Here is a 27,436-nt window from a genome sequence, read left to right on the forward strand (position 1 = left end):
AATTAAACTTAATATTCTAAACTTAATAAAAATGGTTCATTGTTTTCAATCTTCAAATTGCCAACATTTGCGATTGTTTAAAAAAAAAAAGCACTGGGTCTTGCATAATATTCCCACAGTTTGATACATTTATATTTTTTCTTATTGGGTCTGACTCAATTAAAATTAAATTCACTCTGAAAATATAAATGTGTAGAACTTTTTGAATTAAATTTCTGAAATTTCATTGATGCTTTAAAATTAAACTTATTAAAAATTAGTAGCACACCCACAGTTAAGAATAAATAGGATACTTTAATATACAATACAATTTCAGTACACTGGAAAACAATGACAACAGTCAGTTGGTAGAGGAACGACATGACTGCAGACTAGGAGGATGTGCTTAATCAGTGCAAATAAAATGCTTGAACATGTTTAATTGCACAATTAAGTCATAATGTTGGGTCCTAATTGGAAGAAAAAAAGCAGTTGGTGTGAAAATGTAAGATAAATCTCACCCAGCAGATATTTGAAGAAAAACAACTTTTGCATATTAAAAAACAAAAAAAAACAGCGACACTCTTGTTCATCAGGAATGTTGAGTTTTTCCTGTTCACCGCACGGAAAGCTCGAGAACTGCTCCAGTGTTTACAACGAAGACGTTTAAACCTCAGCGTGAAAACGTTGCACTGCAGGAAATCACCCTGAAGCATTGGCAGCACCACCTACTGTCAGCAGAGCTACGGAGGCCCAACACTGCCACAATTCAACAAATACGTTCTCAAATATCCACACATGATAGCTTAAACAAAACTTTAACATAATTTTAGTATATAATATTACAAGTATGCTAGATACATACTTGTAATAACATCAAATACACATTTGAATAAACTGAATTATTTCAGTAATTATTAAGTTTTTCTTGGAACAACAGTCCATAATGACTTCAAATAATTTCACAAAGCAACTCAGGACTGTAAAATAATTAGATGCCATAATCGCTGCATACATTTTAACAATAAATTGAAATTCCATTCATTTATTTTGTTTTCCTTCCACTGAACTTTGTACGTTTGCACACAGCCATCATTTTGAAAATTGGATATTTATAAAATTACAAGTAATTTTTTTTTTAAATTTATGATAATTTCATTTAAATTATCTCAAGTATAAATGTTTAATGTATATTTTTCTCCTTCCACTGAACTTTCCGGACGTTTGTGAACAGCCAACTTCTTGGAAATTTAAAACATTTATTTTTCAAGTGTTTGTTTTCTTTAGATTGTCATAATTTTATTTAGATTATCACATGTAAAGATATTTAACGACTTTGTATTGAATTGTGGCAATTCAAAGCAGGCAGGTCTTTAACGGTTTAAACAAGATAAATATACAAGTCTACCCGATTTCAGCTGCTGGTGAGGAAAATGGAGTGAATACGACCTTTGACCTTTTATCGCACACAGCATGATACAGGGAAGGGCCTCTTAAGATCCTTATATTTAACAGCAACAATAAAAAATGAATTAAAAAAGCAAAAGTCACTTCTTCAGGTTAAATGCATGTATTATAAGAAAAATACATGCAAAACAGGAAGTTTAATCCAAATACATCCAGGGATCTACGGCAGCAGCACATGGAGACAACCTACAGTTAGTGTCTATGTTTCCATAAACAGAAAATAGATTAAATAGAGACGGTAACCCTGAACATATTCCCAGCAGTGCTCTAAATGTAACAAATAAAAAAAGGTAGATTCTGCATCGAATACCTGAAACACGTAATTCTGCCTCTCGAGTTCCCAGTTAAGGCAAACTTCAGCGTAGGGGAGTGCATAAAGCGTCAGTGCTCACTGTGAATCTGCATGTCTGCGTATTATATGCTACACTCCGGCGCCGGTTGGACTGAATCCGAACCCAACCCTCAGAAACGAGCCGAACCTCTGATGGCGAATGCAAAACGAAAAGCGATTGGGTCAAACACAACTCACTGTACATATGAACAACCAGGATACTCTCACTAGTTCCTACCGTCTAAGTAACTCGACAACACTTATGTTAGCTAATACCTACGTACAGCGTGCTGTCTGGCTAGCTCGGTAATTTATACACAGGAGGGTAGCACGCCGAACGTTACTGTCCTTTGGGATCCACAGATTTGGTTTATTTCTACAAGAAGCTCAGGTCCAGCTTAGCGGTGATCTGCATATATGGGATGAAACGAAGCACATGATTAAATCAGAGCAGGTCAGCTAATGCTAGCCAGCTGTTGCCGCTAACGTTGCACGCAAGCAGAGTTGGGACGTCATGATCTTCAAGTTTCAGAAAGTAAAAGTTGTACAAGAAAAAAAAAATGTAGCAGAACTTGATCAGTGGAGTGGATTACTTCGAAAGCTGAAGTATTTTACGGAGCAGAAAGGTTTGTTTACTACAACGGAGCTTTAAGGCCAGACTAGGAATCTGTATTACTTTTTTAAATCACGAGAATAAAGTCATAAACAAAAAGGTCCTAATAAAAGTCGTAATCACGCAACAAAATTGCTGTATTATGAAAATATACAAAAAAAGTTGCAATGACACCAGAATAAAGGCGTACTAAAACATGAACATAGTCGCAATCAAACAACAAAAAGGTTGGAATACTTTTAAAATAAAGCCGCAATCATACCAGAATAAAGTAACATTGGGAGTACAGAATAAAACAAAAATAACGTACTACAAGAATAGTTGTAATAATAGGAGAATAGTCGTACAGATAATAAAGTTATAATAATGGAACAATAGCCGCAGTCATACAACAAAAAAGACGTAATACTAAAATAAAGCCCCAGTAAAACCAGAATAAAGTAACATTGCAGGAATAAAGTTGAAATAATACAAGGATAAAGTAACAATCATACAAGAAAAAGTTGCAATATTACGAGAATAAAGTTGTAATATCTGCATAAACCAGCAATATTAGCAATAATAATGCAGTAAAATGATGAATGTTCACTTTTTGATAACTTAGCGCTTTTATTTTGCAAATAATGTGACTTTACTCTGATAATATTATGATTTCATTCTAGTGATGAAGAAATAATAATTCTCTGAGTCTGGCCATAACGCTCCGTCGTGTATGGAGGTTTAAAAAGGTTTAAGTTTATAAAACAGTAAAATTTCCTCTTATTACAGTTTAAAGTCAGGTGCACACTGACGGCCATCTTTCTCTGCAACTATTTTTAAAAAAATTTCAGGCCCCAGCTTTATTTTTTTCCCCTAAAAGTGTTAATTCAGTTTTTGAAACCAGCCTGAGGTCTACTAACAGGAAGCAGATGAAGTGAAGAACATGAGGTAATGCTAATGCTAACCAGCTAACATTAGCAAGGACAGCAGGGGTGTAATTAGCTTTATGCTTCACTTAAACCGAAACGCTAACAAATTTAAGGTGCTTTAAAACTCTGAACCTCAGAATTCAGTTTTTTTTCTCAGAATTTTTACTTTAATTCTCCAAGATTACAGTCAGAATTTAAACTGCTTTCTGTGGCGCTAATCTTCTGAAAACAGCTGATTTAGTTTGAAATCTGTTTTGAATATTTGTTGTTTTTTTCCTATCACGCCTCATACAGACCCATGTCTATTATGGGATGTTTAAGGATTTGGATGGAATGTTTGCTAATCCCAGTTTCCAAACATACAAAAAACCGTAACCTTGTAATTATTCTATTTCTAAATCCAGCTGGTACGCTAATAACATAGCAATCTCCACTGTGAGGCACCAATAAGCCATATAGGAGGACATATATTAATATGTTTCAGTGTGCAAGGTGGCGTGGAAAAACAAAATCAGTGCTCAAACAACAAAAGAAGTAGGAAATCCGTACTTGTGTGCATGTAAACATGGTCGCTGTCATGATGGGAGGGAGTGGTAAGGCTCATTTAAAGCTGCAGTTTGTAACTTTCATTTAAAAAAAAAGTTTTATATAAACTGCCACCATGTTGTGACACTATGAGATAATCTGTGAATAAAGAAAAATAAAAAATCAAGCTCCTCTGCCTTCTTCTAGTGCTAACTAGAAATAACCAATCACAGCCAGGAGGCGGGTCTTAGCGCCGTCAATCATTCTACAGCTAGTTCACCACAACTTAGCCTGCCATGGATGCTAAAGCTAGTTAGCCTGGCCACCGATGATGGTGGACAGATGGTTTTCCTGTAACGGTAAGTTGGTCCTTCAACATTAGCAAATTTAGCAACACGTTCAAAAGCTTGAGTGACAGCGGTAAGCTCCTCCTCCTGGCTCTGATTGGTTGTTTTTGGTTGGGAGCTGTGAATGTCTTCAGACAGCAGGACAGGGAGGAGGTGAATCAATGTTCTCAGATTATCTGTCACAACATGTTGCACTGCAAAAACACAAAATTTTATCCAGTGTTTTTGTTCTAGTTTATAATGTAAATATCCAAGTTCACTGGAAATAAAACAAAACTAACTTACAAGTAACTTTTCAGCAAGATATAAGTACTTGTTTTAACTCAATAATTCCTTAATATCGATGAAAAAGTACCAGCTCCCCTATCAGATTGTTTCATTTTTAGCATGGGAAAATGTTTTGTTATGAATTAATCTGCCAGTGGAACTAGAACTCGGTTGCTAGGCGACGGCTGAGTGCTCGGCAGGCGTTGCTAGGAAACGATGGTGAAATAAGAGAAATAATCAGCCAGTGAAACTTAAACTTTTTAATCAATATTAAAGATCAAGATCATACTTCTTGCTGAAAAGTTACTTGTAAGTTAGTTTTCTTATTTTCTTATTTATTGTACTAGAAACTAGACCAAAATACTTGGTGAGACTTTGTGTTTTAAACATTTTTGTAAAAGTTGCATACTGCAGCTTTAAGGGCGAATCTAAGAGCACATTGATTGGCCTAATAATGACTCTGTGCAAGCTTCTGCTGCTGCTACCACACGGGAGGTTTCAAGATGACCAGAAAATCCTGCTACAGGAGGGGAGAAACGGCTCTAGATCTGGATGATCCTGGTCTGGCACTGTGTGAACATTGCCTTCAGATCGCTCTCCTGGGCCTCGCTCACAGTGTCCGGGTCGGGGCTTTTCTGGACCTTCGCCACAGCGTAGTTGAGGCCCTGCGTGAGCCCCGCCTGTGTCAGGTTGGCCACCTGCACCATGGAGCTGCGGATCTTGGCGAACGGCGACACGACGCGGCTGCCGTTGCTGTCGGCGGGCGACGGTCCGAGGCTGCCCTCCATCAGGGAGCTGAGGCTCCGCTGGGAGCCGCCCGACGCCGCCGAGCTGGGCCGCTGGACAGACAGCAGGTTGGAACCGGAGGTAGAGGTCTGGACGTCCAGCTGGGACGGCCGGGGCAGCTGGGCGTCCTGGTTCTGGGTCTGCAGGTTGGACTGCTCAGAGTCTGCGGGGGTTTTCTTCTTCTGCAGCGGCGGCGGCGCGACCCCAGCCGCCGGCAGCTCACCGAACACCTCCACCGGTTTGGTCTGGGCGTCCTGAACGAACTGCTGGCAGTAGGCGTCGATGGGCGTCCCAAAGTCGATCAGCAGTGCTTCTTCCGCCAGCGACGCGGCGCCGGGCGACTTGTCGTTGATGTCAGAGACTCCATCTTGGCAGCCGGTGACGTGTATCACAGACGGAGCGTTGAGTTCGCCGCTGCCGATGGACTGCGAGCGGCTGCCCAGTCGCGGGTTCGACGCCACGATGCCGCAGCTGGGCAGGACGTAGTCCGCCTTGTCGAAGGAGCCGGAGCATGGGTGCTCGGGGTCAGAGTTGTACGAGTCGGAGTCCGAGTCGTTTTCGTAGCGCTCGTCGCCCCGGACGCCGAGCGCGGCGGCGCCAGGGTTTCCGTCCGACGTCTCCAGGCTGCTGTCCGACTTCCACAGGTTGACATGCATGGTGGGCTTGAGGAAGTTCACCGTCACGTCGGGCTTGGAGAAGTTCCCCAGCTTTCCGAGCGGCTTGAAGGGGCCGATGTTGACGTTGGTCTTGGTCTGCTTCACCTTCTGGTTGAGGGAGGAGAACTTGTTGAGGAGGAAACTTTTCCCCTGAGCGAGTCCAGAACCGCCCGCAGCCTGACCCGCAGGCTTGTTCTGGATCCCCATGATGTCCTCATGAGGTTTACTCTGCCGCCTGCAACACGGACGAAACACCAAAATCACTGGGCTGAAATGATTAACTGTGATTATTGATAACTGAAGTGGAGACTCTAAAAACCACCACTGGCTTAGAAGAAAACTTATTCACAGCAGTAAATAAACAAAAGCTGGACACGCTGCTCCAGTTTGGTTTACATTTCAAGAAGGAAGTAGTGATCAGTTTCTTCTTCTGAGGTTTTTGTATTGTTTCCTTCAGTGGTTCTAGGTGCAGCGCCCCCACAGGCGAGGAGGGGAACAGGTTTTTTAAAGGCTTTGGTACAATATGAAAGTGAACCACAGCAGCTGGAAATGTAACAAATGTTGCAACTTTGGTCCCTAATAGAACCGAATCTACTGAACTATCAGCTGAGAAAACAGCCTAAAATACAATACAGTGAAGTTTGTGTTTGTAAACAATGCGACAGAACTGGTTTGAATACTTTTGCACTACTTCATACTCGCCTCTCCAGCTTCTTCTCGACGACGAGCAGGTCCAGCCCGGAGGCCTGCTTTGTTATGCGGAGCATCTCAGCGATGCACTGCAGCGTATCTGAAAAATGTCACAACGGAAGTCGTCACTTCATGCTTAACGCCTCAGAACTCAGGTGTCAAAGTCAGGAAATGAGGACGTTTACGGTCCTGAATCAGTCCAAAATGAAACCAGAGAAGATCTTCTTCTCTGCCTCCTTACCTTTCCCGTCGTCGTCCGGGTTGCGCGTCGCCGCCCTCAGAGTGTGGAAGTAGCCACTGGTTTCCTGACTCCTATAGTGCAAACGCATGCAGCAGAACTTCGGCTTCCCGAACAGAGTGGGCTCCGGACCTGCATAAACCCAATCACATCCATTTTTTTCTGTTCTTTTTAATAATCTGCTGTCACTGCATGAATCACATTCAGTGAGGATGTTGCTAAAAGGTTACTGAGAAGCTGTAAGCACACTTTCAGGAAGTGTTGGGTGACTCAGTGAATGCGAACGGACTTCTCCTTTGACTTTAACTTCTCACCAATTTCAATCTTTTCCAAGCCCTCCAAGTCGAGACGCTGGTACTGGTTGACTTTATCCGCCTCGTCGTCGTAGCTGCACCAGAAAACAAAGCGAAGCGTTAGTCAGCCGCCGCAGCGCACACAGCGGACGGTGAGGTTTGGATCCGACTCACTAAGCGATGTAGTAGGCTTTATCCGACAGCAGCAGCAGAACATCCACATCTTTGTTGGTCGCATCAATGAGGCTGCAGGAAAAAATGAAAACACTGACTGAGCAACACATCAGATTATACCTGGTTCTGAACTGGTTCTGTTCATATGAGTGAGTTTATCGTACGACTTTATTCCTGTAATATTAGTTTAGTTTATTTAAAAAAAGGTAAACATTAATAAAAGATGCTTTGCACCAGATTCAGCTGAATTCAGCTTATTAAGCTGCTCTCATAATAAAAGTTTATTATGGAAACTTTGTTTTCATGCAATTTTTATGTCTTTATTTTTGAATGATTCATAATTTATTCTTGTATTATTATTATTATTATTATGGACTTTATTTTTGTATCATTACAACTTTATTTTCGCAATATTATGATTTCACCCTCCAAATATTTCAGCTTTATTCTCTTAATTTTTCTTTTCTTACTCTGCGATACAAATCTGACACAAAACTCCCTGATAAGAAGAAATTTCCTCCTTCAGTTGCAACGTTGATAGCTTTTGACTGATTACTGATGTATGAATAAAGATGTAAATTAGCTCCTTCTTGTTTGGTTTATGGACGGATGAATCTGGAGTCCAGCGAGAGGGCAGACTCCTCACCTCATGTCGCAGTTGATGAGCGCCCAGCCTCCGTGAAACGTCTCGTCGTCCAGCAGCAGCAGCTGCATGTAGGTCTGCAGCAGCAGCCCCACCTGCTCCTGCGCTCCTCTTTGGCTCTCCTTCTCCTTCTCCTCGTGCTCCTTCTCCTTGCTGAAGATGGAGTACAGGTCCTCCGTCACGGGCAAACCCATCATCAGATCTGCAAGGAGCCGCAGATTCACCAAAAGGATGGTTTCCGTCACATCCGATCAAACATATTCTGCAAATCTTTAAATGATATCGACATGGGATTTTCTGATGGATTTAATTTTTATGCGATTTAATTTATATTCAATCACACATTAATGATGCAGATAAAAACCACTGACAGAACTATGAAATTAATCAAATTCACAACTTCCTCCTGGTTCACATCTAGACGAGAAATCAGACCTAAAATATTCAACCCCGCCCGGACCGAGTCCATTAAATCTGACCCAACCCAACTGATTAACTTTAGAGGCTCGAGCCCTAACCCAACGTATTTTAATGAAGATTTTACTGCTTTGTTTTTAGAGAACCGTTCGAATAAGCAGCCAATCTTCTCCCAGCTTCCTTTGACATCTTCCAGCTCCGTTTGGACTCAGGATGAGTCAAGAGCAAAACTTCTGGGATGGCTGATAGAAAGGATGGAATCTCTGCAGCTCCAGCAGCGCAAGGCGGAGCCGCTTCTTACAGTCTAATTAACTCATTGCTTTCTATTTTTAGCAAGGTAGACTGTCGACTCTTCCATTTAAACAATAAATAAACACAACATAGGGTTTTCTTTAGCTTCATCTATTCTGGATGAACTGTAGGATTGTTAAACTTCAGCCAAAGTTTAGATTGGGCTGTCGATATGGGAGGTGATTTAGTTACCTCAGCGATCTACTCTGTGCGTAAAGTTAATATTGTTGGGCACGTCTGCGCCACGTAATCTGTCAAAATGACAGGTTTCAGATTTTTCCGTCAAATTAAAATATGAAAATGTGCTGTGAGCTCCCGTACCAATGACTGCTTGTCTGTAAGCGTCTCTGAAGCGGTTGAGATAGTAGCGGTTGGCAGAGTTCACGCCGTCCTTCATCACGCCGGCCAGCTTCCTCTCCCCCGTCCTCGTGAAGTCTCCCTAAAGCAGAGCAAACAGTGCGTTAATTAAAACTTCAACCGTACTTCATTTGCACTCTTAGAACTGCACAGCCTGTGACAACAACAGTGACATAACCTTTTCTCAGCCGAGTCGCTGGTGTGAAGGCAGAACTGGCTGCTAAACAAAGCTAGCTAAGTTGGAAGCGGTGCTACCTTGAGGGCGGCTGTTCCTGCGTACTGCTTGCTGATGGTGTCGCCGTTGTTGGCCCACATGACCTGATAAATCCGGTAGCATTTCAGAGGCAGCGGCTGCTCCGGAGGCATCACACCCAGCTTCTTCAGCTGCACAGAAGAAAACACGTCAAAACCAACTTTAAAGCTGCAGAACGTAACTTTATGAATTTATTTTATGTTTTTTTTAGATATTTGTTGAAACTGTTTTTATGAGACAAACTGTGAAAACAGAAAATCAAGCTCCTCTGCCTTTTCCCAGTGCGATATTCTTCTTCCCGATAGGCTAGTTTAGCTAGTTAGTAAGTAAGGCTACCGATGACGATCATATAGTTTTTCTGTCATGGTGAGTTGTTTCTTCACCATTAATACATCTAACAGCGAGTGCACAAGGGTGATTGACAGCGCTAGTCTAGTTTCTAGTGCAAATATCTTCATTCACTTCAAATAAGACAAAACTAACTGATAAGTAATTTCTCAACAAGACATAGCAGTTTTTAAGTAAATAATTCCTCAATATAAACATTTATATTGAGGGGAAAATGCCTCGTTAAAAGTGAAATAATCTGTCAGTGGAACTGGAATTTGGTTGCTGGGCGACGGGAATGATGATGTAACGTCTCACTATCGTAGCCAATCAGAACAAGAAGCTCGTTCTTTGCCTTTTTTAACTAAGACATAGTCTCAGTATAGGACACAGTGGTAGTGGTGATAGTTGGCCATGGAAGAAGGTTGAATTTGTTTTATTTATGCCTGAACCTCTTAATTTGTCTCTTTGTTTGCAGGTGTAACGTTTGTGAAAAATATTCTCTATATATTTGTTAAAACTGTCAGATATTTTTATAAAAAATACCACAGATTCACAGTATTTGAAGAAAATAAGTTTAAAGCAACAATATAACGACAAACACAGACTTACTAACTTTTATGGAAGTTCTTATGTTGTTGCTAAGCAGAATATAATTTTGATTCTCTGCTACGAATCAAATCTTTTTAGCCACGTGTCTCTGTCCTCAGGTCTATTTTTTATCTAACCCACATCCGTCTCCTTGGTCTCATTTTCTGCATACTGGGTTGTGTTCAGTGCTGTGCAGATGGCCCCCAGATGCATATTTAGACCAAACTTCTCTGCTACTCTTCATTAAAGAGAGCGTTTCCCCTCCTTTCTTAAAAAGTAAAAGAACAGAAACTCTTCTCAAACCGCAGCCCCAAAGTTTCTCTCTTCACTTCCCCCACGTCAGTCGGTCAACAAAAAGGGTTTGTCATTTTTTTTGCTGTTAAAATCAGTGATTTTGTTCTTCGGAAACATTTGCAAGGAATTTTGCAATGATTCTCATTGCAAATCACTCCATATTTTTGTTTTTCCAACAGAACATAATTCTAATCAGAAAATGTTGTTCGTCTAAACAAGGGAAATATATTCAGCCTATTTTCAGCCAGCTGACTGATATCGAGCAGTTTCAGGTGATATTTGTGGTATTTTATAGGCCTGGAAAAAACTCAACTCACTTCCTCTGCTATCAGAGTAAAATAGCTATAGTTCAAAACTCAATAGGTGTTTTGGTGCTAGACGATGATGAAATATGTAATAAACTCGTACCTGCTGCTCCATCACAACTCGAGCGATGGCAGCTTGGACCACGTTGGTCCGGTCCAGACAGTCCATACAGTTGACCCGGAAGATCCCGTCCTGCTTGCAGATGACGCCAGCTTGGTCCACCCTGACAGACGGAGTCAATTAACCGCATTCAGGAAACACAAATTCAATCTGACATTAATGAAAATGAGAAAAATGTATGAAGAAATACTGATGGTGCCACTTGGAGGTCCAACATAAATTAACTTTGCTTGTTTGGTCAGGTCCAAAAAAGAAATAAAATAATAATAACATGGACAATCCAAGAACAAATTAAGATTAATGTTGTTCTTTTGAGCCCCAAAGTATTATGGAACAACTTTCCTAAAAATCTAACCCATTAAAAGGTCAAGACTTTTATTTTATAAATCATCTGGAAGGCCCATTAAAACCTATTTTTCAGGAATTATTCAGTTTCCCTAATTAAAAAGCTGCACTTTGAAAAGTGATCATCATCCCTTTTCCTTCACTGCTTCTGCTTCCATTATTCTTTTGGAACATCATTTTTCAGCAAGATAACTTTGAAACACTGAATATTTTATTTTGAAAGACAAGGTTTATCACCAATGTAAATATATAAGACTGTGTCTCTTAATTTGAGGATTTTCTATTATCTTTATTTTAAAAACAATAAATAAATCAATCTTTCCTATAAACCAATTAGGAATCTGAATCCTTCCTTTACTCCTTATGAAAGTTTCAGAGTCTTATTTTGAAGGGTATTTGTAAACTTTACAGAGAAACTTCTGTAATGTAAGGGTTGCCATGGCGATTCCCCAAGAGGCCAGGACTTTACAGTAATAAGGGCTGAAAATGCGGCTCTGGTTCAAAAGCAGAACAAGGTATTGGAAAACCTTTTGGACCAGAAGTGAGAGCAAAGTCTGCTGGCCGTTTGAAGAGATTTTCAACTTCTTACATTAATTCTTGAGTTTAACACGACAATGTAAAGATGCTTTTTACATCCAGACAAATAACATTAAAGTCTATGAGCAGGATTCTGTTTGGAGGGATTTAACGGTAATTTCTACAACAATAACACACACATCATCTGAAAGTAGACTAATTTTACCACAAATATACCAAAAATGAATCATGTTAGTTTCAATATGTGGTCGTGATGGTGAGTTAAACACATTTTTATTTTGTTATTTTTAGGTCAAATCAGGAGTTTCTGTCTACTCTGTAAACTGTAAAAAGCAAAACATTAAATTGTTCCCTATTAATTTAAATGGAGATGAACCAAACATTAAAATAGTTAATATTAATAAACCGTCTATGCTTCAGTGTTCATGGTAACAGCATTGTTTTGGACAGAGGCACTGCTTACCATGCCCACTTCATGTCAGTGATGATGTCAAAAATGGCATCTGTCAGTATCTGCACGTTTTCGAACTTCATTCCACGACTGAGAAACAGGAAGTAAGAAGCACAAAGAGGAAGTGAAGCCAGTGTAGTAAAACGTACAAAGCCCAGTCAGCGCAGCGTTTTCCCTACCAGTGCTCGTGGAAGTCGAAGGAAACGTAAGTGAGGTTTGGGTTGTTGTACAGCAGGACCTGCTTCAGATACGCGTCCCCGATTATCTTCTCCCGGCCGTTCTGATCCACCAAGTTAATTATCACCTGCAATAAATAACGAAGCAACGTGTGATTTAAAGAAAACAACTACAGGGTGGTGGATGTGTTTGCTCCATACGGATTTCTTCTCTTTTTCACTCTTTAGTCAAGTTTCTGATAAAGGTAAATGTAAAAAAAAATCATAGCATAACCTAAATAAATACAAAAATCAGTAAAATTGTGGTTTGTCACCTGAGTTTTACTTTTAGGAGTGGTACCAATATGTTAAAAAAAGACAAACATCAACATAGATGCCAATATATTAAACATCCTTCAGTAAGAAACTAGAAAACACTTAAATAGAACCAGTTTGACTACATGAAGTAGGCCCAAAATTATCTCAATATGCCACACATCAAGAAATTCAAGATTGGAAGCAACAAAATAAATTTTCTGGAAAAGGTTCAACATTTAAATCCACAGATGGAGAAAAGAGTTAAATTCACATTAGAAACCACAGAAAACCCTCAAACGTCTCAGCGCTGTGACTCAAACTGACCTGCTTCGTGTAAAGCTCCAGCTGCTTCTCAAAGTGAGCAGCAAAGTAAGGCATCGTCTCATTCTCCCCTGAAACACAAAGAAAAACAAAATGTGTTCATAAAAACACATTTTATGAACACGTTTTCGTAACCCCTAAATGTGAACGTCTCCCCAGTTCAGATAACCCAGCTCCTCTGACCTTTCTCGATGCGTGGCCGGGGGTTGTAGCGATACCCGGCCTGGCTCCAGAAGACGGGCACCGACCCCCGCGTCTGGACGAAGGACAGCGTGTGGCTGTGGACGTGGATCAGCTGCTCCGTCTCCACGTAGTTCGCCACATGGCCGTCTGTGTCCACACCTCTGCGTTTGTACCGCATCCCTTTAAAATAAGAACAGTTCTCATCTTCATCACACATTCATCACAGTTCAGGCACAGCACCCTCTAGAATTACTTTCACGCCTGGTAGAAATGTCTAAAACCGTTAAATATGTTTCCTTGAGCAGGTTAGGATAGGTCTATGGGCTACATAAAACACGTTCTTTACTTTTATTGTACAAAATCATTCTTAGACAATCAGATTTTAGTCTGCTCAGTTTCAGAATGAGCTGTTTTAGGGATTCTTGTAAATGTTTTCTGGATGGTAAGGCAACAACAAAACTCTTGTCTTTTCCAGCAGCCATTGTACAGCCCATACAGCAGTAAAACCAGTTGAACAAAGGTGTCGGAACTCTGCTGGGGTTGCTAGGTAACGGGCGGAACTCTGCTGGGATTGCTAGGTAACGGGCGGAACTCTGCTGGGGTTGCTAGGTAACGGGCGGTACTCTGCTGGGGTTGCTAGGTAACGGGCGGAACTCTGCTGGGGTTGCTAGGCAACAGGCTGGGCTTCACCGATTTGTGACATTACATTCAGAAGGTTTTAGAAACGGCTCATTTTACCAAAAAACAAAACTTATTGCCAAAATAACAGATGGGTGTGTTTTTAGAAGCAGTTGAGACCCAAATGAAAGTACAAAAAAATTGCAAAATGTGAATTTATCATGATAGGTCCACTTTAAAATGAATTTATCTTGCATTATACAAGCGTACTCTTATAATGTTAAGTAACATTTTAACTAAAAGAGTTTAGTCTTCTGCTGCAGCATTTCACAAGAAAGATAGAGATCTGTGACCGTTCCTCTTTGCACAGTCTCGCCAGGTCGGATTCATGACCTCTTCACTTCAGCTCAAGAGGTTTACAACAGAGCTTAGATCTGAGGACTGAGTTGGGCGTGGATTAATCCTGATTTTGTGTCTAATCAACCCTTTCTGTGCTGATTTGGAAATATGTTTTTGATCATTGTCCGGTTGTAAGACCAGCCTTCCAGTTTTCTTTATATTTAAAATGTTTGAGATCCAGAAGAAAGAGAAGTCGGCCCACAGCATCACTGAACCTTCACCAACCTTAGCAATGGGACGATATGTTTTTTAACATTCCCATTTTGAATCAAGGCTCTTTAAAAAAAAAAAAAAAAAAAAAAAAAAAAAAAAAAATATGGATTTTAATCAAACACTTTGATCCAATATTTAAAAAGTCTGCTTCAGTTAAATCTGTTTCCTAAGAATTACTATGTCAATAAATGTGGCACAAATGATTTTGTTTAGTCTTTTCATGTTGCTGGATTATTACCCCACACTGAAAGAATGTAATTGGATTATATTGGATTATTATTATTTTTTTTAATATATGAACTTAAACTGCTGCAACAAAAAGAATCAGCCAACAGATTGCGCTAACTCAGTGCTCTCCAGGTAGGACTTGGTGTGAACGCCTACCTGCGCGGTGCCGACTTCGTCTGGAGATCAGCGCCACGGTGAAGCGAGGGTGAATGTCATCGACACAGATAATCTCCTTGGGCGGCGTCTCTGGGCTGCTGTGCTCCTCATCTGACGTCTCGTTGTAGTTCACCACCAGCTCCTCCACCTGGACGAAGCCTTGTATGATCGGAATAACCCACAAGTCAACCTCTGGGACCTGGATAGAAATGAACGGTTAATGCTCAAAAACATTCATTTAGTAGAATCACAATCATAAACAGAAACTTTTATTTCTTACCTGCAGATTGATAAGGTCCTGGATCATGTGTTTGTTCCAGAAGAAACGGTCGTCCACCTTAAAAAAAAGAGACAGTCAGTCAAAATGAAAATAGATTTAAACAAATTAATAAGGCAGAGTTTTAATTAATTACATATATTTTTATGCAATTAATCTCTCCTTCTTTGTTTAAGCATACAAAAATCCTAAGCCGGAACCTTTGTGCTGTGTTTCCAGTAGGTCCGTAAATCTGACGCACAAGCAACATCCGTTACAATAATGGACAACAAAGCTGCATCCCCCACACAAATTAAAGGTTGGATTTTCTACATTTTTCAAATATTTATGTGATTTTAGAGTTAAAAACTGCCCAATCATGCAATGATCAAAAAGATTAACTAAGTTTAAGACTTTTTGGAAATCTTTATCAAGGCTGTCAAAACGTTGCAAATTTTTTAATAACTGGTTTTTGATATAAATGCAATTTAATGCAATTACCTCTATTAAATTTTTTCATTGTCGCAACTGACGATTATTTTAGTAATCGATGATACTGGTTTTAGAAAATGGCACATTCTACAGATTATTATTTAACCACTTAAGTCTTTTTTAATACAAAATTAGAAATACATTAAACGATGCAAGCAAACAATAATAAATAATAAGATAAACATATTGCCTAAAATGCTACAACAGCATTCCTTTGGTAAATCTGAACCAGGTGAAGCTAAAACTGCCACTTGAGAAGTTTTGGCTAAAACATTTTTACAGCACAAAGGCTTTTTTGTTCATCTGAAATGTAAAATATTTATATTGTTGTACAGTTTTGGGGTCATTACCGCTCTGAATAAGTTTTTTTTCACCAAATGGCCTTTTTTTGAGTCTGTATTCTCCTGTTAACGATTAATCAATTACTAAATTAGTCAACGATTAATCGTTTCAGCCCTAAAATTTCAGTAGAGTCCCACCGCCAGAGATCAGTGAGGTCTCTCTCCCACCTGCTTCCACAGAGGTAAGCTGGACTTATCCGAGTCTCCCTGCCGCTGCACACTGTTGGTCAGGTCGTAGGTCATGCTGTAGTAGAACGAGTCTGAGTCCATGAATATTTTGTAGAGCTCGTCCAGCAGCCGCCGCTCCAGGCGCTCCTTCTCTTTGTTTTCCTTCACCTGGAACGCAGGGGAGTACTGCAGAGAGGAAGCAGCATGAGACACCTCAAAGGTCAGAATAAGGAAGGCAAAAGGTCAGTCTGAACAGAAATACCTTCTTCTTGATGGGAACAGACACGTTGGACTTGATCTGACTCAGAGTTTTCATCAGCTTTGATTCATCTGGAGACTGGGCCGGTTTCTCCGATTTGTCGATTCCAAAATGATGCTTCTTGCAAAGCTGCGAGGAATTAATTAAAACACTTATTTTCACATGAGAAACACGAAAACAAACGACCAGCTCAGGAGATCTGGTAGCATCTCTGCAAACAGGAGCTAAAGGGGAAAGAGTTGCCATTACTCACTAAAGTAGGAAGTTTTTCTCGTTTAGTCACGTTAAAACCATACGCGTCAGTAAATGTTACGTTTCAGCTTTATCTAACTGGAGCATGTTCTTAGACATGTTAATTGAGGAAGAACATAATCAGGACATCTCGATGCGTTCTCAACAATCTACCACACTGCAAAAACACAAAACTTAAGCATCACTGGTCTACTTTCTAGTGAAAATATCTTAGTGCACTTAAAATAACTTTTCAGCAAGACATAGCAACTTGTTTTAGGTCAATAATTCCTTAATTTAATTAAAAATTATTAGTTCCACTGGCAGATTATTTCAGTTATAATATGGGGAAAATATCTTGTTAAAAGTGAAATAAGAGAAACTATTTCATCAATACTATTGTTTACTTATTGTTTACTTAAAACAAGCTGCTATATCTTACTGAAAAGTTATTTAAGAGTTAGTTTTGTCTTTTTTCAACTGTACCAAGTTATTTTCACTGGAAACTAGACCAAAAATACTTGGTAAGAGTTTGTGTTTTTGCAGTGCACTCCTCATAAAGGTCAGATTTATAGAAAGAACAACTAATTATTGTGCTGCAGGGCACCCAACTGTGCTAAACATCCAACCACAGTGCTGAGGTCTGAGGTTTCATGAATTGAGTTTAAAGGCCTGTAATGGCAGGATTGTAAATTAAAATCCTTTCTCCATGTTCAGATGATGAACTGAACAGACAATGTGAGATGTTAAAAGCTTGGGATGTTGTTTTATAACCTAACTCTGCTTTAAATTTCTCCAAAACACAAAAAACAAACGCAACAAAAAAAAAAAATGCTAAAAATAAAAACTGCTGCAGTCTCAGAAAATAGAGGCAAAATCACTCAATTAGCAAAACAAATGCAAATGAAAAATGGGAAAATATAGGAAATGGCAAAAACAGCAGCAAGAATGAAACTCCAAACAAAATGAAAGTCCTCCAAACCACTAGAGGGAGTCCAGAAGAAAGCTGAAGGAAGAAAAGTTGCATTTTATTTCATGTCTTTCACAATATTATAGAACAGCAGCATCTTTACATAGGTAATACTAACTGCTCCAGACTCCCCCTAGTGGCCTGGAGGACGTCCATTTTGTAGAGGGAGTTTCATATTTGCTGTTGTTGCAGTTGGCAGAATTTTCCCCTTTTGCTTCATTTCCTGTGGTTGCAGCATTTTTCATTTGCATTTTTTGACAATTGCAAGTATTTTTTTTTTCTGGAACAGCGCCTCCTACAGGATATTAGGAGATTCTTTCTTTTGCGTAAATTAGTAAAAATTACACCCTGCTCTATTTTGTATGCAGTTGACAAATATCAATTTAAAACTGCAGATATGTAAACTTTTAAAGATCCTCAGTGAAAACATGCATCTACAGTCTTTGGTGCAGAAACTGGTTGAAAATCGATCCATTAACTGCCTGTTCATGTTTGTTTGCTAAAGGTGGAGATGGGACTGTGCATGAAAACTGATCTTTATTAAACATTCAGACTACCAAGATGAAAAAGACACAATCAAACCTGACGTTAGTGCCCTGTAACTCAAAAAAACTCCAAATAGTTTGGATGCATTTTTTCTTTCTGACATAAAGTTTTTATTTATGTCTTAGAAGGAATGGAAAACCAATGATTGACCTGTTTTACTTCTGTATTTTGCACATAAATTTGTGGTGCATTTGTATTCTAAAGAAAAGGATATAAAACTTCAGAAATGTCAGTAGTGAGATATTAAAATATGTACAAAAACATTAGAACAGAAGGACTTTCAGGATTCAAGATGCTTCATGAACCGACTACAGCATTACTGTGAGAGAGAGCAAAACTACTGCGTAGGAGCGCAATAGTTTGGCGAGAGAATTAAATACTTTTAATGACAAAGAAGAAAAGTTCCACCATTACCACTAGGGGGCTCCATATTTAGCTTCTATTTTCCGTGATTGCAGCATTTTTTTTTGTTTGCTGCTCTTTTCTTATGCAGTTACATTTTTGTGTTTTGTAGTTTTAATCACTCCTGTGTTTGCGGCTCGTTTCATGGTTTTCTACTTGTTTGCGCCTCTCTGTCACTGCTTTATTTTGAAAATCCTGCATCAGTTTTGTTATACGTCCTGATTGCGCTCCACCTTGTGTTGGTCGAGTTCATAAAAATCACGGTACAGTTCACTGAAGTCTTTGGTTGCAACGTGACAAAATGTGAAAAGTTTAATGGGTAAAAATAGTTTTACAAGCTATTGCTCTGGTTCCAATTTAACATGCGTCAAACTCGAGGACCGGGGGCCAAATCTGGCACGCCATAGCTTTTTATGAGGCCCTCTAGACGCCAAATTACAGCAGTAAGTCCCTCCAATATTTCGGAAAATCAACAGATCTCCACATTTTTTTGTGATTTTACTGCAAATTTTTATTTACAAAATGGTCAAAAAATTGTAATTTAGCATTGTTTAAACCAACTAGAGTTGGTTTAAAACAACATGATTGATTACCAAATTGGTTTTCTACCTGTCAGTAAATATATTTACATGAAAAACGAATGTAAGGAACCGTTGTAGACCAACATAAGTTGACTTAAGCCAGCTTATGTTGGTTTAAATCAACTTAAATTATTGATACGACAAGTAACAAAAAGTCACATTTAACATCATATATTAGCACAAAAATATAATAAAAATTCCTTGCAAATATTTCTAAATTAGCACCATAATTGTAATTTTGATTGCAAAAAAATGCAAAAACATTCATAAAATCTTGGAGGGACTGATCAGTGTGAAAAGATGTTCAATGTGATATAATTTAAAGAGGCAGTTATTCATTAATATTTTTGACAGTTTTATGAACGTAGATGAGTTTGACACGCTGATCTACAGGATTCCTACGTGAAAAAGACGACAGACGTCACTTACACTCTGCTGTGCAGGATCAAACTACGGCTCTAAAAGCTTCTGCTCTACTCGCCTCCTCCGTTTGTTACTCACTTGAAAATATTCAGTCTCACCATCCAAGAAGCCTCCCTGAAAAACTGAAATCTTAGCACCGTTCAGCATATTTGTTGTCATTTTTTGAATGTCATTTCAGGTGTAGAACTATATTTTTAGCAACCCAGAGTCAATTTCCCACCACTTCCAGCTCCAGGGATGAATCATGCTCTGACTCATATTCGATATTCTGAGGAGAAATCTGGGATTTCCACGAGTGTGTGATTTACCTCCAGCTCCAGCTCCTGAGGCTCCTCGTCAGAAAGGGGGATGACAGCGATTTTGGTGATCTTGTAAACCTTGTGGTCGCCAGGTAACTGACCCACCAGCGCTTTCTGGCGGATTAATACGAGACCGAGAGGAAGGTCTGCAGAGAAAAACCAAAGGGAACTGGGTCAACTGGTGCAGAACCGCTAAGGTGTGAAGACGCTAGCCACAGCTTCTATTAACAGAGACGCATCTGGTAAAAATCTATTTATATCTCGCTGATTTGTCTATATGAAGCACTTTTAACACATATTAAAGATGTAGAATAAAACCTTAAAATAAAACCGTCTCAATCTGCAGAAACACTTAAACACTGACAAAAATAATCCCACTTCAGTTGATTTAGATCAGTGATTTTCTGCAGCTTGTATTTTGCTTATTTTACTTTAAAAAGCAGGTAATCAAAATGGGAAAGAAAAGATAATAGATTAATCACAATTAATTGTTTCAGCCCTACATATCGCCACTGCAAAATTGATCAACATGGTGGCATTTTTTCCTCATATTGGAAAGTCAGAGCAACAATTAAAACCTTTAAGACAACTGGAACTAAAACGAAGATGAACCAAGAGATAATTAGGTTTTTTGGATCCTGTATATTTCTTTGTTTTGTTGACTGATTGTTTTACCACAGGATTTTTTCTACCACACTGAATAAATCTACTCAAATTAAAGGTTGGATTTTTCTACATTTTTCAAAAATGTATGTAATTTTAGAGTTCAAAACTGCCCAATTATGCAGTGATCAAAAAGATGAATTAAGTTTAAGGCTTTTTGGAAACCGTTACCAAGGGTGTCAATAAGACAAGATGAACAGAGTCTTCACCCATGCTGAGGCCTGCATAAACAGAGCCCAGATTGCTCATCTTTGCACAGCAACACATTTTTTCACACCTCTACTCATGACAAACATGACGAATACTGACGACACGACTGTCCTGAACTCACATGCAAAATACGGGCCAGTGACAAACCAAAACCAGCTGAAATGGTTTTCATCCCCCACCTACCAGTGTGCAGCTGGATCTTTCCGATGACTCCCTCCACCAGGCCCATGCAGACCGGGTTCCAGGCCAGCAGCAGGTCTGTGGCTGAAAACATCAGTCAGTAAATGACCAACACAGAAACATGTGTCTGGAGGAGGAATGAGACCAACAGCTATTCTGATGACTACTCAAGGAATCTGATAATTAATCGGTTATTTTGAATAACAATTGATTGTTGTGATGATTAATCAATTATTCTGACAAGTAATTGATTATTCTGATGATTACTCAATTATTCTGACTATTAATAAATTATTCTGACCATCTGTAGCAATTCTTTAGCATTTGCAGCTAGAACATATTTCTCGCCCTTTATATTTGACATCCATACCTCGCACAGCTGATCGGTTGGTTATTTTGGGGGATTAATCGATTAATAATTGGGCAAAAATTGCTTGATAAGAGATTTTTTTTAAGCTAAACCTATGCCACGAGTTCTTAGTCGAACATATTTGAAGATATTCTTTGTATTTTAAATGCAAAATGTATGTTTTGTAACCTTAATTCCTGCTTTGAATATTTTGTTCTTTAATCAGTAAATGGCCTTAGTTTAGTTGCCGATTATTTCAATAATCAATTAATCAAGATTAATCACAGTTAATCGTGATTAATCCGATTAATCATTTCAATCCTATTCTGGAGACGAGTGAGCGTGAGAACCTGTCGTTCCACCAACAGATGAAGAGTTGCTTAAACACAAAAGGGATTAAATGAGTCGCTGTTGTGTGACTTGTTTAAAATTATGGGAATGAACAGAAACAGGAAGAGTTAGTCGACATATTTCAGAAGCTAGCAAGTTCTGACACATGATGTTGGAAAACAAGCTTTAAACTAAAAGTAAAACTGTAATTTACTGTAATAAAGTAGCCTTTCTTGTTTTAAGTGTGGAGACAGTTTATAGTGAGAAAACAAACTGGAACCACATTAGTAATGGAGTCTGGATTAGCATGAAGAAACTGGCAAAAGATGGAGGGTGTGGCTACGGGTGGAGAACATCAGCCTCACACAATAACTCTTCCTGTTCCAACTAAATGTGCAGACAAGGAGAAAGGAACAAAAATACAAAAAGTCCTCCCGGAAAGCTGACCATCATGGAAGCCCTTTCTCCGTTTGTGCAGAGCAAAGCGGAGTGGAAACTCAGCGAGGAGTGGAAACCCTTTTTCCAATTAAATAATGAAACAGCGGTGCAACCAAAGCCCCGTTCAGGCCGGCTGCACAGCTGACACAACGGGATAATGTGCTGGGCCTTCTGGGGACTTCAGTGAAAATATTTTCTTTTGCTTGAGCAGAACTGAATTTATAACTCCCATAAAGACACAGCAGCAAAAGTGCCACAACTTGATTTCTTATTGAAATAAAACTGGGAAAAATATATTTACTGAACAAAATATAAATGTTTTCATAAGTGTGCAAATAATTAGAGGCATTTATATGTGTATTTTGAGCTTTACAGTATTATTTGGTAAAACTAAATATTAATAAATACCTCCATATTTAAGGGTTTCAATAATTGAAGCTGTGAACAAAAAGAGCCACAAAGTCGACAATAAATAAATCACTCAATAATTTTTCTTTATTTTAAAAATAAAATTGGTAACACTTTATTTGAAGGGGGTGAATAAGACTGTCATAAACATAACATAACACCTGTCATGAACATGAATAAGCCTTCATGAATATTTATGACTGTTGTCATAAAGTGTCATTTAGTAAATTATGACACTTTTAATACAAAGTTGACATTATTCAAAATGTCTTTGTTATGACAACTTCACAATAACCAAGAAATCATTACTGATATAAATTTGTTATAAAAGTATTATTGATTGCACTTTAAAAATTAGGTAACTTTAAGTTATTAAAGGTAAAGTTTAAACAGTAATGATTTCTTGGTTAATGTCAAGTTGTCATAATGAAGACATTTTGAATAATGTCAACTTTGTATTAAAAGAGTCATAATTTACCAAATGACACTTTATGACAACAGTCATAAATATTCATGAAGACTTATTCATGTTCATGACAGGTGTTATGTCATGTTTATGACAGGTGTTATGTCATGTTAATGACAGTGTCATGACAGTCTTATTCAACCCCCTTCAAATAAAGTATTACCATAAAATTTATTTAAATAAAATTGTTTAAATAAGTTCAAATTATTTTTCAGACAAAATATGTCTGAAAAACGCATCATGATACAAGCATATCAATAATTCTTGATTTGTTTTAGAGATTTGAAATTACCTTCCCTGTTTTATCCAGTTTTCACTCTACATTATTTTTATTTTTATTTTTAAGCAGTTATGAGAAATGGTGGCAGTTACTCAACAGGTTGTTGCTAGGTAACCAAAGAGTGAGTGAGTTGCTAGGTAACCAAAGAGTGAGTTAGTTAGTTGATTCCACCAGAAGCTAAAGTCGTTTCCTCAGTTTTGGTTTCATCATAACACAAGATTTGTCTCTGAAAATTAAGATCTTTGTCTCCGAGTATATTTGCAAACTAAAACCTAGCTTTAATGTTGATATCAGAGTAATGGCTTCTTCCTCTCTGAGCGCCCTTTCAGGACAGTAAAACAGTTTTACTATAAATATTGATATTTTGTAACTAAAATATAATCACCTCTGGTGCACAACTGGACTTTTGTACTCATCTTCATCACCTAATTTGTATTTTTTTGATGATATTGCACAAGGAAGCAGAGAGTTTGAGGTGTTGCCTTAAAATACATCCACATGTGTACCAATGTTTACCTCAAATGTTGGAAATTTGAATAATAATCCATGATACCATCATCTGGGTTGAGGCCTGTCATGAAAACTAATTTTACTGGATGATAAATTGCCCAATAAATTATTGCGATAATAAACAATAACATTGTTGTATTGCAACCATTTTCACATAATATATTGTTTATAGAATAATAATGCAACTTCACTCTGTCAAAAATAAACTTTAATTTTGCAAAGAACACTTAACACTAGAATGGGGAGATATTTTAAATATCCAAATAAAACACAGCTAAAATTTACAATAAAGTCTATGTAAAATATATACATTAATCATCAGAATGGAAATAATTAAGCTCATTTAAATCTATAATGTGATTGATTATTGCTTATTGGGACAAGCTTATCTGGGCTATTTTAAAAGCACAGTAATCTTAGTGTAACTACTGAATTTAAATAAAGTATCTTTTAAAAAGTCTTGGCAATCTTAACTCTACTAAATTAGAAATTAATTTCTCAATTTCAGACAGCAAGGAGGAAAAAAAAGTAATTGGTTTGTCATGTAAGTTCAATAAAACAGCTGTAGAAAAAGATATTGTACTGAATAATACCTGAAACTTGTAATTTAGAGGGTAAGAAAACAAAGACAGAATTTAAAAGTAAATATTTGCAACTTTTTAATAAAGAAACCCACTTAAGTAGAAATCTAAGGTGAATAAAGAACCCAAAAACTGTACTCAACACTGTATTTGTACTCAAGTAAAAGTAAAAAAATATTTGGTAAAAAGGCAACTCAAATACTATATGAGGGTATTTATCGTATCATTTATCATGCTAAATTTCTTATAAGATAATTATGATTTATTGATAATTACTAATTAATGCCGTTTAAACCCCCCTAAAACTGTCTGTATTGTTGGGATTGTTAAACTATTTTCTACAGTTTTTTTTTCCCAATGGTAGTATGAATGAAAATCAATTAATTTTAAAATATCATGAGTTGCAGTTAATGTAGGTTAATGAGAGTTGCCCTAAAGAAATGAATTACAAATGGGAACGTTTACTGTCTGATTGCTGTGCCATGCAGTCACAGCCAAAACAGTAGTAATAAATACTTCTTATCGTGACTTTTATCGCTATCACAACAGAGCCACAGAATATCGCGATAAAACTTAAGTCCATATCGCTCACCTTTACGTGGACGCGTGTTCTTATTTACTGCTGTACATTCCTGCGTGGTGTTTAGTTTAGATTAAGCGGTCAAATTCAAGCCTCGCTCTGCAACCTGAGAAGCCGGCTGACAACTTTGAAGTCAGTTTGGGGTGTTGGCACTCCCTGAATAACAGCCAAGCGATGATTTACAATAGAAGCGCGTCCAAAAACAGACAATAAAAAGAATAAAAACGGCGTGTTTTTAATTCTATTTGACCCACATCAGTCAGTTTGATCATATTTACTGATGACGATCAGGTTTCAGAGCGGATGCCAGAGGAATTAGGAGAGAATGAGGGGTGGATTTGTGATTAAAAAGTCATCAGTAATGTAAATGAAACCGTTTCCAGCAGCTGTCATTGGTACCTACCAGGTCTGACAGCCATGCTCCCGTCCTTCCTGCTGCACCACAGCGCCTGGTCCCCGCTCTGAAGAATGTAATCGTCTTTAGCCTGAAACAGCTCCATGTTCTTCCCTCCTCTCACGCAAACCCCGCTACGTCTAAGCGCGTCTCCGGGACCCGGTGCGGTTCTTCCTCGGCTCGGAGGTTAACACCGGAGTTAGCCTAGCCGCGGTTAGCTCGGCTTTTTTTTTTCTTTTTTTTTTTATTCCTCCACCGCTAGAGAGAGATGGTGGCTAGCTGCGTCCACGGCTAAGAGCAGCTGTATCCGAGTGGGATTTGGTTATTCCGCCTCTACATGCTGATATTCAAAGTTCCTGTGGACAGGAGGAGAGGAGGCAACCTTCCCACAGTCATACCGGGGGGTAGATACTCATCACCGAGTGGGGAAACTGTGTCGCCGTTCAGGACGTAACCGACGTTTCCTGCTCCAAACAACACCACGTGGCCTGACGTCATCACCGCTGCACAGGTACAGCAGGAAGCAGATGCTTGTTGCCTCTCGTTGATTTTTCTACTTACACCTGGAACAAATGGCAATGTACCAGTGCCATTTTAGATAGAAAAAAGAAGTACATTTCTGCCAGTAAAACAAAATATTTTTTTTTAGATTAACAAGGAAATTTATGAGATTAAAGTTAAATATTTGCTAGAAAAAAAATAACATTTTGAGATTAATCTCAAAATTTTCCAGAAAAAACCCCCAGACATTTCTTAGATTGAAAAGTCGGTCGAAAATTTGCCAAAAGAAAAAAAAATCCAAAATTTTGAGATAAAAACTTTTGAGATTAATCTAAAAAAAATTTCAGGAAAAACTTGGAAATTTTTTAATTTGAAAAGTCAAAATTTCCTAGAAAAAATCTGAAATTTTGAGCTCACTCTCAGAAATTTTGAAAAAACTTCTTGTCTGATTTTATCTGACCCTCATATTTTCTTTTTCTGACCCTCACATTTTCTTTTTGAAGATTACCAGCTTTCCTCTCTATCGCCTCCAAACAAGGCGTACTTGTTGAATATTTTTATAGTTTTGTTACTGGGCGAGGGTCAGAGAATATTCTCAGTCATGACTCGAGTGCTCCTTAGGGAAAAGCAGCTGACCTAACAGAGACATAAGTCTTGCTCTTGAAAACTCTTCATGTGATAAATGTGCTCTGCTTCAGGCAAACAATCATGCATGTTGCTATGATGTGTAACCATGGCAACATGGTACTGTTTTTACAGCTATTAACAGCTGATTAGCACCTCTGTAGCTCAAATAGCACCTTTTTAAGGACAATATCCCCTACTCCAACATCTCTCTAGCCAGACAACCTGATGGAAAACCACAAAACAGCTGAAACACTAAGTTCCTTTAAAGCAAGGCTAAAACCCACCTGTTTAGAGTTCCTTTCAACCCATAATAACTTGAATATCGATTTGCGTTATTGATTTTGATGATGGCACTAGTCAAAGTGATTTGATTTCAAAATGATTTGATTTTTTAAGACTTTTTACTTTTTTGTTTTTATAAGGCACATTGAACTACCTTGTTGCCAAAATGTCCTATACAAATAATCTTGATTGATTGAGAGAGATTTAAAGAGAAGCAAAAGCAAATGAGGTGGGTTAGCAGTCCTTGCAAACAACTGGTCTTGTCATCCAAGACGTTACTATCATCTCTGTCACCTTGTATATAATGATAGTCACTAGTCTGTAATAACACAGCAACATTCTTCAGTCAGAGGCAGATTCAGATTTGTTGTAAGACTGACTGCTACTGGAGAGCCTTCCATTTCATTTCCCTTTGGGATAAATAAAGTACTTTTAAATTGAGTTGAATTGATTTGCTCAGTCCAAACAAGCAAATCAAACACGGATTCTGCAGGAATCTGTGTTTTATATTATATATAAAAAAATATATATATATTTTATATATATATATATATATATATAATTTTCTTCTTATAGAAAACCAGAAAACTCTTGAAGTGTCAGTCAAAACATTTTATTTTCAATTATACAAATGTGACTTCCTATAATTAAAGAATCAGCCAGCTGCTAATGAGCACTAAGCCACAATCCATAATTTGTGAATGCATGTCAGGCTGTGATGGCTCACAATCTCAGCCTGGTGGAGGGATACAGATTTTTATTTTTATTTTTTACAGAGGTGGTGTTTTAAGGCTTCAAGGGCCCGTAATGGGTCAAAAGTTATTACGGATTGTGGCTTTGGTAGGTTTATGAGGACATTCTGACAGTCGTTA

The 27,436-nt window shown here is 38.2% G+C and overlaps 1 protein-coding gene across 1 annotated transcript; it reads right to left on the reverse strand.

Annotated features, from left to right (window-relative positions):
- Nucleotides 1-4,784: 4,784 nt before the first annotated feature.
- Nucleotides 4,785-25,674, reverse strand: inpp5f (inositol polyphosphate-5-phosphatase F). Its single transcript, XM_015039491.1, has 20 exons — nucleotides 25,164-25,674; nucleotides 20,822-20,902; nucleotides 19,775-19,911; nucleotides 16,317-16,442; nucleotides 16,055-16,240; nucleotides 15,078-15,134; nucleotides 14,798-14,996; nucleotides 13,184-13,363; nucleotides 13,004-13,071; nucleotides 12,386-12,510; nucleotides 12,219-12,296; nucleotides 10,856-10,976; nucleotides 9,238-9,366; nucleotides 8,947-9,064; nucleotides 7,921-8,119; nucleotides 7,275-7,346; nucleotides 7,122-7,195; nucleotides 6,811-6,939; nucleotides 6,582-6,669; nucleotides 4,785-6,114 (listed from the first exon to the last, which is right to left on the reverse strand). The coding sequence occupies exons 1-20, from the start codon at nucleotides 25,258-25,260 to the stop codon at nucleotides 4,980-4,982; spliced, it is 3,399 nt and encodes a 1,132-aa protein (XP_014894977.1). The 5' UTR covers nucleotides 25,261-25,674; the 3' UTR covers nucleotides 4,785-4,979.
- Between the last annotated feature and the right edge of the window lie 1,762 nt (nucleotides 25,675-27,436).

Source organism: Poecilia latipinna, unplaced genomic scaffold (genome assembly GCF_001443285.1).
Source record: "Poecilia latipinna isolate Pla-1442-1.1 unplaced genomic scaffold, P_latipinna-1.0 Scaffold474, whole genome shotgun sequence".
NCBI classification, from domain to species: domain Eukaryota; kingdom Metazoa; phylum Chordata; class Actinopteri; order Cyprinodontiformes; family Poeciliidae; genus Poecilia; species Poecilia latipinna.

Bases quoted from the DNA above. Each gene is read 5' to 3' on its own strand.
- inpp5f (XM_015039491.1), bottom strand. From the start codon at position 25,260: ATGGAGCTGTTTCAGGCTAAAGACGATTACATTCTTCAGAGCGGGGAC. The intron at 7,347-7,920 runs GTGAGGAGTCTG...TTTTTCCTGCAG, and splicing joins CTCATCAACTGCGACATGAG to CCTCATTGATGCGACCAACA. The intron at 7,196-7,274 runs GTGAGTCGGATC...TTTCTGGTGCAG, and splicing joins AAAGCCTACTACATCGCTTA to CTACGACGACGAGGCGGATA.